The sequence below is a fragment of the Azolla caroliniana genome, unplaced genomic scaffold (genome assembly GCF_043228905.1).
Source record: "Azolla caroliniana isolate FFs.n. ecotype wild unplaced genomic scaffold, voAzoCaro1.0.p SCAF_6, whole genome shotgun sequence".
NCBI classification, from domain to species: domain Eukaryota; kingdom Viridiplantae; phylum Streptophyta; class Polypodiopsida; order Salviniales; family Salviniaceae; genus Azolla; species Azolla caroliniana.
This window is the reverse complement of record NW_028230441.1, coordinates 8,896,371-8,916,667: the sequence shown is the minus strand read 5'-3', so window position 1 is coordinate 8,916,667 and position 20,297 is coordinate 8,896,371. Positions and strand designations below refer to the sequence as shown.

At 39.2% G+C, this 20,297-nt stretch overlaps 2 protein-coding genes across 2 annotated transcripts; one reads left to right on the top strand and one right to left on the bottom strand.

Annotated features, from left to right (window-relative positions):
* Positions 1-1,568: 1,568 nt before the first annotated feature.
* On the top strand, positions 1,569-6,270 carry LOC147862989 (transcription factor-like protein). Its single transcript, XM_087321020.1, has 4 exons — positions 1,569-1,868; positions 3,245-3,816; positions 3,967-4,896; positions 5,626-6,270. Exons 1-4 carry the CDS (start codon positions 1,683-1,685, stop codon positions 5,942-5,944), a joined length of 2,007 nt encoding a protein of 668 aa, XP_087177146.1. The 5' UTR covers positions 1,569-1,682; the 3' UTR covers positions 5,945-6,270.
* A 2,933-nt stretch (positions 6,271-9,203) lies between these two features.
* LOC147862988 (cationic amino acid transporter 6, chloroplastic-like) lies at positions 9,204-12,300 on the bottom strand. The gene is made up of 5 exons (XM_087321473.1): positions 11,622-12,300; positions 10,936-11,158; positions 10,383-10,731; positions 10,053-10,284; positions 9,204-9,935 (listed from the first exon to the last, which is right to left on the bottom strand). Exons 1-5 carry the CDS (start codon positions 12,235-12,237, stop codon positions 9,232-9,234), a joined length of 2,124 nt encoding a protein of 707 aa, XP_087177599.1. The 5' UTR covers positions 12,238-12,300; the 3' UTR covers positions 9,204-9,231.
* Positions 12,301-20,297: the final 7,997 nt, after the last annotated feature.

Below are 20,297 nucleotides of genomic sequence, written 5' to 3'. Positions count from 1 at the left end.
TAAGGATTGAGACAACCCATAAGTCCAAGTGTGAACTTGCCTGGGGGCCTTAGGTCAGGCTATAAAAATGAGGCCTAGTTATCCTCATTAGACAACCTTGTGGTTAACAGACTCTTGTGGCACGTGCGCGCTAGTACCAAATAGAACTTGATGCCATGGCGGTCGTATAGAACACCGATCAAGCCTCGAGTTTGTCTTGATCCCTTCACTCAAGGATGATCAGGTGGATATGAACCCTTCTTTCTCTCTCTTCCTCTTTATTACCTATAATATAATCCCTTGTCTTGTGCTTACATTAGGAATAATGTCTAACAAGCGGAGACGACTAAGAATTTTGGACTCCAAATTCTTACAACCTTTTACTCCAACACACTTAGGACAAGGTGGCGCTCAATAACCATACAAACAAAGGGTCCTCATACAAGACACAAATCTGTGACATATACGTACAGAGTTTAGTATACTAACCACTTAAACTAATTGCCTTATTACACATATTTAAGTTACATGTAGTATTACTATAGAGATATTAAGGATAATTCTAGAAAACTTTAGATTGCTCTACAAAAATCACATGCACATGTGGTGTAGCAATGTATCATGCATACAATATGATATGGGAGTTTATCCCAACCACCTAAATGGTGTGATCTAGGCCATTTCTTGTAAGTGATAACCTCCATAGATTGAAGCTTCACATTCTCATTGAATTATTTCGGTGCAACGGGAGTCGTGGGCCCTTTGTGCGCCAACCCTTGTTTCATTCACTCATTTATCTTCTTTTGACATTGTCCTTATGTTAAATATATCTTACTCCTTGATTCCTTGTGTATATTTGTGTGCTAGTAATGTTTAATCCAAAATTTCATCTTCTTGTAATATCATCTTTATATTTCCTTGTAGACACTCATGTCATTTAAGTTCACTTAAAATTATGTCATCATGATCAAGTTAAAAAAACTCTACGCATTTCCCTAGATTTAAAATCCACAAATCACACCCACACAATTATACAATTCTTCTCATGACATGACTTAGTTTATGACTATAGATCAATAATATGATTTTGTTTCCTTAGGGACACATTCAATTCCAAGAGAAAATACAAATTTGCAACAAAAGCTTCCTTAGTTGGGTGGATGTGAATGGAAACTAAGGCATTCTTATGCCTCTGAACATGGTCACAAATAAAGGCACGATTTCTACCCAAGATAAAGACATGCATAGAGCATCATACACAAATTTTGGTGGCATTATAAAACCCTAAAATGCATGCAAATAAACATAGATGACACAGAGAGAGAGAGAGAGAGAACATTGAAACTACAATAAAGAGAAGAAAGAATAGCTTCCCACCGTGGATATATATAAGTGCAGAACAAATCTCGGACATTATTCAAGAGCACACATGGGGCACAACATGCGTCTAGATGAGCATTGTGTATGATTTTTGTGCCGATAGACACATTCAGAAATACGCGGGAACCTCGCGAGAAGATCAAGTTTTTATTCTTTCCACTAGTGTGAAATGGATCGCCCTTATGACTTAAGAGAACGCCCAGGCCACACAAAGAAGAAGAAGAAGAAGAAGAAGAAGCTCAATGAAATCAATGGAAATCTGAGAAGAAAAACAGAGGAAAAACAAAATTAACAAAAACAGGAGAGCATTGAATGACACAGCGATGTCTGCTCGTATGCTTCAACGCGCTCTGCGGAGCCAGCAGAAATTGAAGCTTCATGGTACTGTACCTCCACGAGAAGAAGAAGAAGGAGAAGGAGAAGGAGAAGGAGATGAAGATGAAGAAAAGTATTTAGAAAATCAGAGAACAGAAACAATCAGCAATTCCTTCGATCTGCTTGAAATCACAGTAATATTTTTCTTCTTTATCTGATTAATTAAACTTGTGAGTTTAAGTGGTGTACATAGATCTGTAGAAAGTCATTCTTTTGATGCTTTTATGCATGATTTAATATGTGTCGTTTTGCATCTTCTGAGTTTGGTTGCAACTTCCATGGATTAAGTGCTTTTAAAGTAACATAACAAAACTACTGAACCTAATATTAAGAATCCAAATCTAACACAGAGCACGGTAAAAACTATTGAGGCAATGGTGAAGAATGGAAAGTTACTACATCAGCATTGTGAGAAGTCAGAACTATCTATCTAATCTTATGCCTAATGAAAATTTAGTACAATACCAAGCTAATAGTACTATGGAGCTAATATTCCAAAGTCAAAGAATTCAAATCTAGTATAATATCATGGTGAAAACTATTGAGCTAATGTTTGAAGAATTCAAAATCTGCTCACAATCATGGTAGTAGAACTATTTTGGTAACACTGAAAGAATCTAATTCAGTGCAATACCATTGTGATGGAACCATTTAGCGGATGTTGAATGCAAAAATAGTATGGTGAGAACAATGAAGCTAACATTACAGAATCCAAATTTTAGGAGAATAGTGTGGTGGGAACTATTGAATAACAACATGGTGAGAATTATTGAGATATTGTTAAAGAATCCAAACTTTAACACAATAGCACAGCTGGTCGTGGAAACAGCCACTTCCATCTTCCATAGATTATTTTCGAGCCTTTTCCCCTGTTTTCAAGATATTGAAATTGATATCCAATATTGTAATGGTTGTCTTGACTTTGCATGCCTTGGTTCTCAATTCACTTACCAAAGTTATGCTCCATAGTTAATCATTTTTGTTTCACCCAAACGTGTCCAACAATAAGGGTTTCCATTGTGACAGTTTGTCTCATGCACTATAATTATTACAGCTTCACCTGAACATGTCCAAGGATATGTGTTTCCATCCAGAAGATTTGTGTGTGTCACAAAAATGCACTTATCCCTTCAGTGGCATGGTATAGACAAAGGTGTGGCTTGGTTGAGAAATGGTTGTGTACTTTTCAACTTTTAGTTTGCATCTTTCTAATGTTTTCTTTTTATCAAGGCCTTCCTAATCAGAAGTTCATTTTTGCACACTATTAAGTCTTATATATTGTAATTTATGTGCTTTTGAATCACGCTACACTCAATGAGATTTCCCATGTCCTTCTGTTTTTATTATTGTAAATATCTTAATAGCTTACTATAATTTCATTCTCTAAAGCTTTTATTTGTATTCTGTGAGGAGAAAAGGAAAGCAATCACATGTAATGTTGCTGCAAATTCTATTTTATCAATAATAGTTCAATTAATTTGAAACTATTTTTCATGATTTATTTGTTAAGGATGAACAAGATGAACTGGAAGAGTTGATTGATGCAATGGAGAGTGTCGTGCACGAAAAGCCAACAGCCCCAGTACAAGGAGCATCTAGAAAATCAAAGAAGAAGAAGAAGAAAAAGAAGAAAGGAAAGAACTCAGTATCAGAAACTCCAGCAGATGATGATGATGATGAGGATGGTGATGATGATGATGTTGATCAACTTTTGAAAGTTTTTACAGTGAGTGAAAAAGAGGTTGCTGCCTCATCATCAAGTATATCTACAGAGTCGCAAAGTAGAGTATTGTTAATTGCTTCTAAATCAAATAAAGCACCATTGGTTGTTGATACCAAACATCTGAGGGCAGAAGATGAGTTGAAACGCATTTTTGGGTCCAAAGTAATCAATGCTGTAGAACGCAGCAACTATGGTAACTCTGGAGGGACAAGACGGAGGCAAGGTATGAATCGAAAGATAGGACGGGGGAATTTGTTGAGGAAAACTGTCCTTGTGACACCCAAAGATTATTGGCCCTCTTGGGATAATAGTATCTCTATGGAGCAAACAAGTGTTAAAGATGGTTTACAAGAATTCAAGTGAGATTTCTGCACTCTCTAAGCTTGTAATTATTGTTCTAGTTTATTAGATGGCATTATTGAAAGGAGATTAGATGAATTCTCATACAAGTCCCTAAAACGTATATGGATTTAGGTTCTCTCTTTTGCTAAATGTGGTTTACATCACAGGTATACTTACTCTCCTTCATATATAGAAACACAAAAGAGGTATGAGTTATCTGGCGCTTCATATGACCCAAATACAATTGCTATGCTTCTAGCTCAGCATCCGTATCATTTGGAGTCTCTTGTATCATTATCAGAGGTTTACAAGCAGCTTGGGGAGTATCAACAATCCGTTGAATGCCTTGAGAGATGCATATTTGCAATGGAGTGTGCATGGCATCCTCTATTCAATCCATTCAATGGGCTTTGTAGGTTACCATTTGCATGTGATACAAACAAAGTGTTCTTCTCGGCACTTTTTAAGCATATGCAACATCTGGGTAGAAGAGGTTGTCATCGTTCAGCTCTGGAAGTATGCAAACTCATCCTGTCGATGGATGCTGATGATCCCCTCGGAGCACTCTTTCTGATAGACTATTTTGCATTGAGAGCAGAACAATATGAATGGCTAGAGTGGTTTATCGACAGCTACAGCAATGACACCGCCCTTTGGCTACTACCAAACTTCTCACTTTCATCGGGAGTCGCGAGATTCTATCTTGAACAACAACAAAAGGAAAAGAAAGATATTAATCATGATTCGGTGGTGCAAGGGGAAGTGGTATCATCTCATTCACTCCTAAGGCAAGCCTTGATGCTTCATCCGGCTATTCTCCGTAAAGTGGTGGACAAGGCTCCAATCAAAGAGGATAGTGAATGGGGGAGGATATTGAAGCATCCTCATTTTAAGAAAGCGACACCAGGAGGTCCTTCATTAGAGCACTTATTAAATCTCTATGTTGAAAGGAACTACTTGATATGGAGGGTTCCGGATTTGCAAGCTCACTTGAAGGTTGCCGCCTCAGCTGTCATCAATGCCGCAGAGACTGATAGTGGAGAGCTAGCAAACTGGGATTGCGTTCGTCAAGAGACTTTCTCATCGGAGAGTAACGAGTAAGTTCTTTTATATCACAATACCAAAAAATGATCTAACTGTTGGAACGTGTGATACATGTCAATTCCGCACCCATGTGTACAGAGAGCCTTTTGTTGCAAAGTAACTAGTATGTACCATATGGAAACTCATCGAAACATGTTTTTTTGTATTCTACACCATGTGTATAGAGCATGTTCATCTCAACGTGACAAGTACTGTGAAATCTCATTTAAACATGTTCATTTCGTATTCCACATGTCTATGTAGACCTTATTCATTGGAAAGTAGCAAATACCATGCAATTGAAACATGTAATTTTTATATTCCACACCATGTGTGTAGAGCTTGTCTATACATACAAATCTCATTGAAATGTATTATATTCATATTCCAATTGTGTATATAAAGATTCTTCAATACTATATCCGAGATAGTAAAAATATAACTGAGAAACCCAATAACTCATCAAGTATAAATAATTGGGCAAATTATATCGTATGAAACCCTAAAAGGATGTGAATAGAAGATTAATATTTAAACCTAAACCTTACTCACCATTCATCTTACTTTCCTGTTTCTCTAAATAGGTAATATAAAGTTTTATTCTTCATTATTGTTTGCAGAATAAAGAGGGAATGCATCAGAGTGCTTTGCATGTGTGTATATATAGCCCAATAAAGTCTTCTATACCTCAAAGCATATATTATATACATCTTTTGAATTTTCATTTGTTCTTTCTCGTTCAGGTATCGCCATCTTCATTTCTCTGAGTTCTCCGATACTGCGCCACCATTGCCACCAGAAGAAATGCCAAACATGGAGTTCCGTGGTGATCAAAATGAACTTGCCGTGGCTATCGATGCCGTTCTGCGTGCAGGTCATGCGGGTGATGATAATGATAACAACAATAATGATAATGTTCGTGCATTACAACGTAATGCAGTGCTCATGTTTTTCCAATCATTTTTACCATGGGCAAATTATGGTACCGATTTGCGTGGTGAAGATGTAGGTGGAGATGGTGCTGGAAACTCAGATGCCGAAGAAAATAATGACCATAACTAGTCATAATGACGACCATAGCTAGTAATGACTAGTGTTTCTTTATCGTAGTTGTTTATTTGGAGTTTTTGCTTTAGTAAATGCTGTTACCATTATCATCATTTTTGTATAACATCCAGCCATGTGACTTTGTGCCAACTCATGTCACACCATGCATACAAACAAATTATCTCTGATGAAAAAGAAATGATGAGGCAAAGGCATCATCAAGTGAAGTAACTATTATACGAGTGCATCAAGAGTTGTGGCTATAACCATAATACAGGAAATTTGTATGTGTTGGTGAGCTTTTTGTTGGTTATATGCAATCCCTTTTGTGATTTTAAGCCCATCTTTTATAGGCATGTTCTGTGAGAAATTATCCTTTTTGTATTAAACTCCAAAACAGACAGAGGTCACCATGTTTTTAGCGAATGCATAAAAAAATGGAGAAGTAAATTAATGTCATGTTATTAAGGGTACCTAGAAGCATGTAAATCCCATGTCCAGGTTGGTTTCTCTGAAGGTTTAGGATAATTGTATACCCCAAATGCTTCGCAAGAAATTTGACATTGATTCAACTCTGTGTAATTTTCATGAACATAGTTACGAAGTTTTTGATATCGTGGTTCTATGGAATGAACTAATTTTAACATTGGCAATATAGAATTCCAGAAATAGGTTTGTGTGATGCATGATCAGAAATTACTGAGTGCGTATTTTTGCCAAAAATGGCATACATTGGCTTGTTCAAATTGGAGGCACTTGATCACATGAAAATGAAAACGAAGAATCAAGCACATCAATCTATATTAATGTTAGTATATTTGACACTATTGAGTATTTATACACAAGAAGAAAGAAGTGAGTTACATATGAATTGTAATTACTCATTGGTATCTAATTAGAAAGTGAACATGTCCTAACTTAATGGATTGCAAAGATTTAAAAACTTTAATCATTTCAACAAGATGTTAGACTAATTAAGATTATTATAATCATGTTGCTGATTTTATAGCTACATTTGAATAAATAAGCATATGTTTTGCATTTCTAACTCAAATAAGTACACTTTAAATGTTTTCATGACAAAAGATTGTGAGTTCTATTCTGAAAAGTAAACTTTGATATGAATCTATTGTGGGTTCTCAAAAACCATGACACTATTATTAATGGCAGAAGAAATGCATTTGCAAAATCCTACATCATTCTAAAAACTTCTTGTATGAGAAAACGAAAATTATAGTATTGTCATAACTCAATTTGATTGAAAAAAATATAGGGTAGACTTTGAAGTTATACCCTTAGCCTTTTGGTTGTTCAAGTCATAAGCTTCCTAATCATATAAATCTATTGTTATTAGAATATTGTTGGATATCAATTTCACAATAGAATAGTTTTCGTAAACCATTACCAACCTAGTATTAGGAACTATAATGCACATGTAGGGAGTCTAGAGAGGGAGAGAACTAACCGTAAATGACCTGTGGGCATTCATGTGCTCTACATTCGATATGATATTTGTGATCTTTTTAAACAACTATCTACATGGCTTTCTTGTGAGAAGGACACCATTTGGGCATTCGACCAAACATTGTTAGATCCTAAACGATGCATGAACACATCGAATGACCTATTATCCTTCAAAAAAGAGAAACTTTTCCTCGGTTAATATAGTCAAGTGGAAGCATTCAAACAAAAGTTTATTAGGGATATTCACTCCCCAAGTAAATATGTTTCATCATTTCTATGTTCCAAGGCAAACAATATAAGTCAACGTACATAAGTAATAGTTTATCATTGCCAAAAATTTATAATACACCAAACGTTTAAACAAGTTAATCACTCTAGAAGGTTTGTTTTCGATGAAAATTTATTGAATTTTTATACACCTTTCGAATCAAATAAAGTTAATTTCGTTTCTAACTTATGAACTGGACATGGCCGTTTTGTACTAGAAACAACCTTTGGTATAATGTCTTTGGGAATTTTTTGTTTAATATATCTCATGCACCTAACAAGCCTTGCAAACTTTAACTCATCTTGGTGGGGAAAGGGAACCAAACACCCTTTCACAAATATGAAGCTTGAGTTTGACATTATAACAAGACATTGGACTCAATTAGCAAATTATGCTCATATCCCTTTATATTTATGTAACCCACTTGTATGTAAAACAAGCAAGATCTTATGTATTAAAGTAATATTGAGCCTTCGTAGGTTACATGTTAATCTTACCATCAAAAAATATCCATATTGGACGTCTCAATAGTTACATTAGTTAATTAACACTCTAAAAGAAATGTTTGAATGCTAGGTTTTAGGGAACATCGTTGCAGCTTTAAATGAATTATAAATTCTGAACCCATATATTTCTATCAAAACTTGCTCCTCCTCAAGAAATGTTTAGTGAAGTCCAAAAACTTTTAATGGCTTTGGGTGAATAAACCCAATGAAAACAACCATTTATTGAACGTTGCGTCCACATACGTAAAAGTTACACGTGTATGAAATGCATGATATTGTGAAAGCATTTACGTGATAATTGTTCTTAAAGGTTTTCTTGCACTTGGAAGTATAATGCACAAACAATGAACATAGACATTAGAGAGAGAGAGAGAGAGAGAGAAAGAGAACAAGGACATGGAACCCTATATCTTTTTGTGATGCATTCAATCCACAATTCCATGATGTTTGAACTCTTTGCATTGTTGTTCAAGCCCGTAACGAAGGCCAAAAAATATGGCATCTAGTAGTATTCCACCAAAACCAAACTAGCTAGATAAAAAGGACATGCTAAAAGGGAAGCAACATGTAGAGACTCCATTATTCATTGGAAAAGAGAAGCAAGTTGGCTATGTATATGTTATATAGTCCAAAAGAGTAATGGGATATATCATCCATGTATTCATTCACTGAACAACGTGTGCACGAACCAATTCGAGAAAATATACATGAGTGTTTCAAAGTCAATAATGCTAGATGTTGAGCCCCATTCTATAGGCCATTCTTTCTTAGAGTCTAGAGACCTAGTGCTTAAGTTATTGTGCTCACTACCATAAGGTCCTTACTTGACCGGCCAAAAACCACTCCTTATGGTTATTGAGTCTCATATTTTGACAGAGGAATGGGTTCAAAGTGCAATGTTTATGAATGAGAAGCAATCAATTTAACCAACAAAAAATGAAGTTTACAGACCATCGCGAGTTCAAATCCTACTTTTGCCTCTTTCAAACATGAATGCAATGTGAATGTATGTATGTTATGTATGTATGTATGTATGTATGTAAGAGAAATGAAGCACAGATTGATCAATACACAAATATACATGGATCCACCTTCATCTCCACATGAGACAGGGGAAATGGCACATCTAACAATGTGCATTCTTCTTCTAAGAGTAGATTATCAGCCATGGCTATTACTTTTGATTCTTCTTCTTCTTCTTCTTCTTCTTCTTCTTCTTCTTTTTCTTCTTCTTCTTCTGCATCATGGGCAGCATGAATGCCATATCCTACATAGAAGAGAAGAGCTATGAGTGTCCATATCCCAAACCTAGAGAAAGCTTGTCGATTCAAAGACCCAGCCAACACCACATTCACGAAGATAGAGAAGACGGCAAGCCATGGCATACAAGGAGCTCTCCAGAGTCGGTCACCAGACCCTGACCCTACAATGGCTGGTTTAACGGTCGGCACACACGCCCAGAAGATCATGGTGGCCACAATTATGCCTGCACCACACGCGACAAGACCTAGGACACTTAACGATCGATTAGGATAGTGATTAGCTGAGGTTTCCACAGATCGAAGGATTGCAATGAATCCTACAGAGAGAAGTGTTGTCGCGACGAGAAACAGGGATGTCGGCCATGGATTTGTCACACCTGGTACCACGTGCCGCCTGAAGATCAAGGCATTGGCTACCATGTAGAAGACGAAGAGTGTTCCGATCGATACAAGGTCTACAAGAATGGCCGAATCCACCACCAATGCCAGGGTGGATGTCAATGCACCTGCATTTGCGTGGAGAGAATCAGGGGGGGGATATGGAAGAACACATTAACACACAGGAAGGATTGAGGAAGACCAGAATAATTGCAATGGTGGTATGTAAAGACTGATCGATTTACCTAAGAAGACCGAGGATCGGACGGGTGTGCCCGTTGCCGTGTTGACCTTTGCTAACCATGCGGGGACGAGACGGGCTCGGGCTATGACACAAAGGTAGCGAGCTTGCCCTAGCATTGCCACCAACAAAGAGGTCAGAATCCCAAGACATGCTCCGATCCCCACTATGTTCGACACACATGTCCACCCCACCACACTCCGGAAAGCTTTGGCAAACGGCGCATCAACATCTATCTATCTAATCCAACACAAATCATTAAATCATTATCTGTTATCGATTGGGTCCCGATTTCCATGAGCTCATTTTACCAGATATCTATGTTTTTTTATACCTCATCATAAGGTAAGACCAGCGTTAATGCCATAGCCATCGCGCAATAGAGAACGGTCACGAGAACCACAGACCCAGCTATGCCGATCGGCATGTTCCTCGATGGATTCTTGACTTCTTCGGCCATGGTGGACACGGAATCGTAGCCAATGAAGCTGAAGTAGACCACGGCTGCACCTTCCAAAACCCCGCCTATACCGAAGGGGAAAAACCCTGCATTGTGGCTAGGGTTCCCCGGGTGAGTTAAGTTCCGAGCTTTCCCGTTCCAAAATCCAGCTACCATGATGAAGAGGATCAATGCAACATGAAGCAAGGTCATGAGAATGTTGAGGCGAGAACTGCGTTTCGTACTGCGTAAGAAAAAGAATCCATCAGATGAAGAATCCAATGATTCATGTTGTGAATAGGAATCTGTGCAGAACCAAGACAAAGGTAATTTGCATCCAGGTGTTGCTTTTGTGGCCCTGAATTGCTGGGAACATGATAATAAAACCTTGTATCCTGAGTAGTCAGTGGCACAAGCCAAGACTTTCTTGGTATGATTAGGAGCTTACCTTAAGCATATGCAGACGGTGAGCATTGAAACAAGGCCGAATGCCGGAAAATCAAGCAAATAGTGGCTTCCTTCTACGAATCCGGGGAACTTGATAAGCCATATCCTTCCATCATATCCAAAGATCGTGGCAAGGTACGATGTGAACGTGCGCGCCACGGCCGCATTCGAGATTACGTATTCTAACAACAAGTTTGCTCCCGTGATGTAGGCCGCAAACTCGCCTAAAGTACCATCATCCCGTACACCGCGGACAAGATGAAAGAATTAAGTTAGTAATGCAAGCAGAACATAGCACTAGGTCAAGGATTCCATAATCACAAGCTAGCTTACAAGCATGCCTCCCCCCCCTGCCCCAATCCATCCAAGATGGCTAGAACACATATCTCTACTATGTAGTAGAGATAGGCTATAGAGAGTGGAAGGGGTATTTGAGTAAATATCCAAAAAGTCAGATGCCGAGAGAGAGAGAGAGAGAGAGAATTGGATCAAAACATATGTCATATCCAAAAACAAGATTTAAGGGTTAAGGGGCATCCTGGCAATTTGTGAAAAACAAGCAACTGTGGGGGTACCTAAGTAGTTTTGTGAGCACACACACACACACTCAGGATTTTTAAGGTTTTGTGTGTGGTTTAAAATTGACCCCCAACACAACAGAAAAAAGAGCAGAAAAGAGCCCCCCACCTAGAGAGATGCGGATGTAGCTGAAAGCCCCTCCAGCAGAAGGCAGTTGGACAGAGAATTCAGCATAGCAGAAGGCGGAGAGGAGGGCCGAGAAGCCGGCGCAGAGGAAGGAGAGAACGAGGGATGGGCCGGCCAGTCCGTGGGCCGCCACACCCGCTGTCACGAACACCCCGGCACCCACCATCCCCCCCACGCCCAGGCACACCATGTCCACCCACTCCAATGTCTTGCGCAGCCGGGCCCCCGACCGAGAGCGTAGCGAGTTGAGCTCGTGCTCGATCGGCCATGTCTTCCCCGCCCGCTGCCTCAGTCGGGAATGTGTCTGAGATAATGCCCACACATACGACCTCAAATCCACGAAACTGCTGCTGCCTTTCCTAGACTTGTTCTTCTTCTCCTTCTTCTTCTCTGTGTAGGGATCCCCTGCTTTCATCATATTCCAGTTCTTCATGTATTCGGCATAGCTGCCATTCCTTCCAGTAGATGTGGTCTTGTTCAATTCCTCGTCTTCTTCTTCCTTTTCTTCTGCTTTTGCTTTTGCTTTTGCGTCTGACTCTGCTCTTGCTTCTGGTGTTGCAGAGATGGAGAGAAGCTCATATTCATAATCTGAGCTCATAGGACAAGAAACTAGAAGAAGAAGAAGAAGAAGAAGAAGAAGACAGGAAGCATGTAACTACTGCTTATATATATATATATATATATATGCTTAGGGGATGAAATGACAAATTTTGTAGCAGAATGAAGAAGAAATAAAGACAGAAGGAGAGGATTAATAAAAGAGAGAGAGAGAGAGAGGATGTTTAAACCTTATTTAGCTGGAAACAGAACAAGTTGAGAGAGAGAGAGAGAGAGAGAGAGAGAGGGAGGGAGGGAGGGAGACTGGCTGACTGTTTATCCTGCCTTCATTCTTCAATTAAAAACAGAGCTAGTACACAGAGAGAGAGAGAGAGAGAGAGAGAGAGAGAGAGAGAAAGAGACTAGTGTGTGTGTGTGTGTGTAGAGAGAGAGAGAGAGAGAGTGTGTGTGTGTGTGTGTGTGTGTGTGTGTGTGTGTGTTTATCCTTATTAAATTGGAAGGAGGGTAAGATAGAGAGAGTCTTTATCCTTATATTGTCATATTGAATCGGAAACTGGGCCAAGTAGAGAGAGAGAGATAGAGAGAGAGACTGCTTCTTATGCTATACATACTCTCATGCATGATAGGGGTTGGAAACAGAGGATCTAGAGAGAGAGAGAGAGAGAGAGAGAGAAGGGGGAGGGGGGGGGGGGGGGGTTAGGAAAAGAGTTAGGGTGGTTTTCAATTTTTTTGCTTTTGGCGGTTTCCGGGAATGGCGCCTGCCACGTGGGACGTCCTGATTGGATTGCCACATGGCCCCCTCTCATTGGCTGGATCTCAATCGCCCCTAATCTCTCTAAGGATGAGGTTTAGTCCAAATCACTACTCTCTCTCTCTCTCTCTCTCTCTCTCTCTCTCTCTCTCTCTCTCTCTCTAGGCATTGGCTTGGTGGTCTACACCATATCCTTGGAAAGTCATAAAATCGAGAGACGATCTAAGTAGGTTCCGTGCTCCTCTCACAATGGGTTTGGCTTTGCCCCGCCCGTCTCATAGATCACAACCAACGTCTCGAATAACTTAGAAAAGACCATACACATGACATGACGACATCCACAAGGCTAAGTGAAAAGATCCACCTCCTATATGCTACATACAGGCCTCAGCCACAAGGCTAAATAATAAAAGCTCCAGCCCCGCAAAGGGGTTGTTGTGATTCACTGATCTAGTAGCGGGGCAGTTAGATTTTTGGAGCACGAAGAAACTTGCACATCGGTAAATTGATTGTGCATTTGTTGACCTCTTCGATACAGTTCTAGAAGTTTGAGATGTTATCACGACCTATTGGTCCCTTTGTTGGTATTGCATGTTGAGCAAACAAGCTCAACATGGGCCGAATCGGATGAAGATCGATCAGCTAGGCCTGAATTGGCTAAATAAGCCGAGAGCCGAATCGAGCGTGGGTCGATTGGCTAGTCGAGTCGGATGGAATTTGACAGGCCATTAAGGGCCTTTATTCCTATTTTAATAAATAGGAATATTATAGGTTGCCAGTGTCAGTAGCTCAGTTAATGAGCATCCAAGTACTTGTCAGTACTTGTGTCAACCCACTCGTTAGGGCTTGTATAAAAGTGCTCTATGAGCACATTGTATGTACAGAACAGAGAATGCTTTCTAATAGAAGTTTTTGTATGCTCACTCTGTCTCTCTCGCATCTCATCTTTGTGTATACCTAATTGTTGTATCGCCGAATAACCGACTGTGTACTTTGTGTCTCGCGCAACGCTTTCGCGCGTATCTTTTACATTATATGTAATGATTTATGGATCTAAGTGAATTAGATGGAGAAGGAAGATGACTAAAGACGAAATGGACATTATACATCTAGACAACAACAAGATCATGGTAAAATTGAAGAGCAAAAAAAAAATTATGTGAATGAATTGATGAAGTTTGCATCATTGACCTATTGAAGCTTCATCGGAGACATAAAATTTTCTTTGTGATTGTAGAGGATTTTGTACATCACGCATTGTATCTAGGCAAGGGTTATGCATTCAAAAAAGGAGAGCATTAATTGAAGTTATAGACACTCACACATTCAATATTTAACCATACTATTGTATTCCGCCACATCACATGTTCTTTCTAGTCAAGGGTTATGCACTCAAAACAATGAGCATTAACTGAAGTTATGGACACTCACACTTTCAAAATGTAGCCATACTATTGTATTGTACCACGTAATATGAGCATAATAGAGTCTTATATGAGTCCTATTTCAAAGAGAAGCAACTCCATTAGCTCATGAGCATCTTGCCTACTCCAATTAGGAGCAATTGGTAGAAGGACAATGGTAGATGAAGCATGCTTGGCATACTTTATGTATATTGTTTTATTTTAACATGTCTCGTGTGGCCCCGTTTATGTAAATAAAGCGAATCGTCTTTAGTCACTTGGGAAAGTAGATGTGCTCATGCATCTTGTCAATAAAGGCGTCTTACAACCATGGATCTTGTATATGTCATAAGATAACAACGTTCATTCAAAACATGCAAAAGCAAAGTGCTAAAAAGATTTTTTTTAAAAGTTAATGCATTGTCGTTTGTTATTCTAATTTGTATTTTATGTGCAAAACGTTTGGCTTCCTTTTGTAGGTCTAGATACATGAAGATAGTCAAGTTTCTTGGAGTTCAATATATCGATAGCTTGGAGTGATACGACTCATAAAAAAGTAGTGCCACAACATAATTTTGCATTCATAACTTGTCATTTCCTTCAACCTATTTTATACTATCCAAGTTCCAACACATTAAGCTTATTTATTCTATCGTTTATGTATATGTTATGTGCACCCACAAAATCTTCACCTTTACATCGTCATCTCTTTTAATCTCGCAATAATCTATTCGGGTCCTCTTAACCTTTTGATGGATTAATAAGGTGATGATGCGACCTTTATTATACTCGTATTAAGTCTACCTCTCTCCTTTTTTTGCGCACATGTAGCGATGAAAATTCTACCAATATTGATCAACTTCATATTTGCTATGAGTTGGCCGAGATAAGAAAAATAAAGAACATTAAAATTATAGAACCTTTTCATTATATTCAACTCTTTTGCGAATATAATAAGTAAAGTCTTAGGTTCGTTGTCAATACAGAGTAGTTGGATAAGAAGTGAATGAATCGACGCAAAAGAGTTTGGATGAGTACAACAAGAAGAAATCAAGTTGGCGTAAACAACAATCGAAGAAGAACGTGTGTGATATGCATGATGTGTCCATTTGTGGGCCATGCACATCCACGAGTCACCAAATACCACCACCATTTGGAGACATTTTGTACCAAGCGTGGGTTTAGCCATGGAGAACCAATTCCATTTCACCAAATATTGGAGCGTAGTAAAAAACAACAATAAAGCTTGATCTGGAACAAGAGATGCCCCTCGTTATAAGAGGTGCACCAAAGCCATGGTCTACCTTGAGTGATGAACTTTTAGTGGTAATGTGCATAATGTATTGGAACGAGGCATAAAGGATAGTGGATTCAACTCAATCTCTAAAAAACATTAGTCCATGTTGCACCATCTCATTTCCCTCGTAAGCTATCATAATGTGTTAGGAAACAGGTCCCTTCGGATGGGAAGGAGAACGTGAGTCGGGGAGAAGAGAAAGCCGAATCGGTCGACAACGACTCGGCCGAGGCCGAAAATCGGGTAATAATCGATTAGGCTAATAGCCGAATCAATCAAAGACAACTCGGGGTTATAATTGTAAATAGCTTCAATCTGCCCTTAGTGGGCTATATTTGTAAATAGCTCATATTGTGTATACAAGTATAAATATATTTAGGGCAAGTAGTTAGGGAGGATTATGATTGTTATGAAAAGTTATAGCGTGTAGTTGCCTCAGTAACTAGAGTGAGAGTGTGTGTGAGTAACTCTATAGCTGTCTGTGGACGAAGAAGAGCTCAAGGTCGTCCTTTAAGATTCTTTTTGTATTACTCCCACCATAGTGATTCATTTTTGGAGTTTGTGGACTCCCGTGGTTTTTTGCTTTCAGGGTTTTCCACGTTAACATCTTGTTTCATTGTCTGTGTAATATTCTGTTTTGGTTTGTTTCTTCTTGTCTTTGCATTTGATTGCTATCCGGTTGGGGCCAGTCTCTATTTACAACAATATGTTGAAGCATGACAACCAAGGAACAATGAGAGCCAAAGAAATTGAACCGCTCCACAAAATGTCTTATTTATCATGTGATACTCCATAACATGCTAATAGGATGATGAAGTTGGTGCAAAAATATTGACCACACCCACAATCAAGATTGAAATGTTGAGCATGGTATGGTGAATCATGATTGGGGATCGTCAAAGTTTGATTTGTGAAACTAGATTGGATGGTTGAAAAATAAGTCGTGCAAAGTAAGTGTAACGTATATTGGACTATGGTAACACATGTTTGTTTCTACATCCAAGGTGTTCCCCCACTTAAAAGAAGACCAATGCTTGGAAAGGGGATCCCTCCCTCCCCATTGTCAGTGGATTTGCACATGCACATAACCACGAAGGACAAGGTAGTGTATCCTAGGTTATTCGATACACACAATGAGATCATGGGCTCAACCCTTACATGCCCCGTGGCCATCTCAAGCAATACTAAAATAAGTAACTTTGGATCCCAACTAAGGTCAATAGTTTAATGTGTCCTACCACAAGAGTAGAACTACCAATATCTAGTGCATGTAGAAGGAAATATCCATGTAACATTTTTAATCTTAGTTTTCATTATATAGTTTCCATGTTTGGGAAATTATTTTATATTGATCTAATTGTTTACTTTGAGAATTAAAATATCAAAAGCTTGAGCATGGGAGACATTATTTGAACAACCTTATATTAAACTCACATAATGCATATCCCATAGTGTAGAAAGTTCGTTTCATGGGTCTCGTAAAAAAGTTAGCAATTTTGGTGAGCTTTTGAAAATATAATAATTGGATCAGAGGGAATAACAACTCTTTCAATTGTCATGTACAACAATTCATAATCCACCCCTAACATCTATGATCTATCAATGACTCGTATGATTCCCATGCATTGACCATTCTTGATCATCCTTGGACCCTAACCTCTGTCCATGATCACATATAACCCATGCAGCTCATCCAGAACGCACATTGACCTCTTAAAAAATCCATACATGCATATCGTGTCTTTAAGATGATTTAACACATTATTGTTGATATTATATGGCATTTGATTCTCCACAACATGTTGCCCTTCTTCAAAAAGATACCCTATGGCAAATTCCCTGTCAAGAATATTTATCGTCAATAAAAAAATATTATTGATTCGAGTATGGATAGATTTGTTGTTTCCTTATTTTAGTTAGAACTTTATAAACATGTGGTGGTATGTGGAGGCTACATGTGCATTTATTTATTTATTTATTCCACAAAAGAATATACTCCATTACTTAAAATGTCATTTTGTACACAACATTAGTCCCTTTATTGGGTAGTCCTTGCCTACTTCCATATGGCTGACATCACTTATTTATCTTACACATCACTTGCATTCAATAGCCCACATGTTTGTTCTCCATGTATCTCATGTCATTCATGCCCCTCTTTCATCTAATGGGAGGGGGGAACAACCATCTGAGTACTACGTACTGCCATCGTATATTCATTTCAATTTCTGCAGTCATCGATGTAGTACATCAACGTTTTCTGAAATTTAGCCTCATTAATTCTGAAACATCATCTGTTCCATCAATCACTCATATTGTGCCCTCAATGTAGTTATTAATGTATGTCATATTAGCTTAATAGATTTAGTTGGAGGCCATTTGTTTGCTGAAAATACCTTGGTACATCTTGTCGTCCATATGCACCATATGATAATGGGTGCAAGCAACATCCATAGATCTCCAATTTTCTGCTTTTGTGCACTAACTGTAGGTGCCCTGTTATCAATGATCAATAGAATAATTCCATTCTCCCCTTTGTGCATTGCCTTACATGTGCCATCAAATTTCTCCACATCATCATCAAGGCAGTTCCAACAAGCATGTCCCCATTTGAGCGAGGCATGACATAGCAATTGTAATGTCCTTCCCCATACAACCGTTGCCTCACGACATTCCCATAGACAATGGGAAATGCTTTCTAGTTGTCCACATGCTTTACATCTAGGGTCTACGTTGATATTCGTGTTGTACTTGATTTGCCTCTTGATATTCGTGTTGTACTTGAAAAATTGAACTAACTTGGCACCCTTAGTTCGTCCTTGAGTTCTCCAAAAATGCATCGTTGGGTTCCATGATTGCTGATCTGAATGCCCTTCTATTGGCCAACACATTGTCGTCAGTGTGATCTCACTCGACTTGGGGTCAACCATCATATCCTTTCCATTTTTTGCAATCAACCTAATCGACCTTTCAGTTTGATAGGCTGGTTGCTCACATATTGCCATTCCATGCCCTATTTTGTAGTAGCATGGCTCATTAGATCCTGCTTTCATTCCCTTAATTCCAATTTGATAATTTCCATCATTTATTCAAATGGTTGAGGAGAGGAGAAGCTACTTGATACTTGGGTTTCAAAATTGGTATGGACATTGATAAATTAGAACACTACAATCTACTTGTGGACAAAATAAAAACAAAGCTAATATGGAGGAATGCAAGAAAACTATTCTTTGCATGCCGGATTGTGATTGCAAATCGGATTCTAATTGCCACTATATGGCATACTGTTGCATGCTGGATAATCACACCCAAGTCGATGAAAGTGATAAAAAGGCTTATTAGAAATTTCTTATGGGGGGGGCACTGAGGAAAAACATGCTCGTGCAAAGGTTGTTTGGACCACACTTATAAAAGAACGAAGTGAAGGTGGGGTGGAACTGATAGATCCCATGGTGCAAACGAAGGCCTTGCTCGGCAAATTGATGGTCAAGAGCTTGCAACCACCTGAGGCACCTTGGAAAATTCTTTGGAGACGTAGATGGAAGATGTGGTTGCCGAGACAAGGTGGAAGCTGGTCAAGCAACCCTTTGGGGTTTTGTGCCAGAAATGTGATCCAAATACTGGGGATGTATGTAGAGTATATGTGTTGCTGGAATTATGAAGGCGTGGCAAGGAATTAGAAAGTGTTGACCAACAAGCTCAACCGGATCCGGATCGACATCCGGAAGGATGAGCCAGTGAGCAAGCGAGTTGGTGAGTTGGGGAGCCAGTTTGCCGGATCAAGCAGTAACCGGAAGCCTAGTAGCAGCCTAGACTACTAGGTAGTTAATGTCTCGTAGTTAGTGCCAGACGCTCGTGTGAGCATTGAAGTACATTGTACTTTTGTCAGTCCTCTTAGGACTTGTATAAATAGTGCTGTTGAGCACGTTGTATATACAGATAATTTTACAGAGTTGTTGATAATAGATTTAAGTTGTTCTGCTCTTTCTCTGTCTCTCCCGCGTACTGTGTATATTCAAGCTCTCCATTAAACCTGCGTTTTTGTTTTCGGTTTTCTATTGCTTCCGCACGCTATTCTTTTTTTTACATGGTACCAGAGCGCGAGGGTTGAGAACCTTTGCAGCCGACATCAACATCTGAAGACAAACCCTAAGACCCGGTAAGAACAGAAGGAGAAGTGATGGAAAGAGGAATGGCTAGCTCGCTCCTGATGGAGAAGCTCAACAGATCCAACTACGCATCTTGGTCATACAAGATGCACCAGTACCTGCTTGGGCATGGTTACTGGAGCTATGTTGACAAAGCTAACGACATAACACCTGATGCGGCACACAAGGACTTCCTAGTGTGGGAACAAGCGGCAAGCAGAGTGATGTACTGCTTTGCGTCCAGTGTTGGAGACCAGCTGTTGAGCCATGTTTGAGATGCCAAGACGCCAAAAGAAGCTTGGGGAAACCTGAAGAAGGTTTTCGCGGCAAGCACTACGGCCCGGAAGCTGCAACTCCGACAGGAGTTGAGCAATGTCCGACAGAAGGACATGTCGGTAGCCGATTACACGACCCAAATCAAAGAGATCCGTGACTCACTTGCCTCTATCAACGTCACTATAGAGGAAATGAGATGGTGCAGATCTGTCTTGGGTGTCACGG

Bases quoted from the DNA above. Each gene is read 5' to 3' on its own strand.
- LOC147862988 (XM_087321473.1), bottom strand. From the start codon at position 12,237: ATGAGCTCAGATTATGAATATGAGCTTCTCTCCATCTCTGCAACACCA. The intron at 10,285-10,382 runs GTATAAAAAAAC...TGGATTAGATAG, and splicing joins TGGTCTTACCTTATGATGAG to ATAGATGTTGATGCGCCGTT. The intron at 9,936-10,052 runs GTAAATCGATCA...ACGCAAATGCAG, and splicing joins CCGATCCTCGGTCTTCTTAG to GTGCATTGACATCCACCCTG.
- LOC147862989 (XM_087321020.1), top strand. From the start codon at position 1,683: ATGTCTGCTCGTATGCTTCAACGCGCTCTGCGGAGCCAGCAGAAATTG. The intron at 3,817-3,966 runs GTGAGATTTCTG...TTTACATCACAG, and splicing joins GATGGTTTACAAGAATTCAA to GTATACTTACTCTCCTTCAT. The intron at 4,897-5,625 runs GTAAGTTCTTTT...TTTCTCGTTCAG, and splicing joins TTCTCATCGGAGAGTAACGA to GTATCGCCATCTTCATTTCT.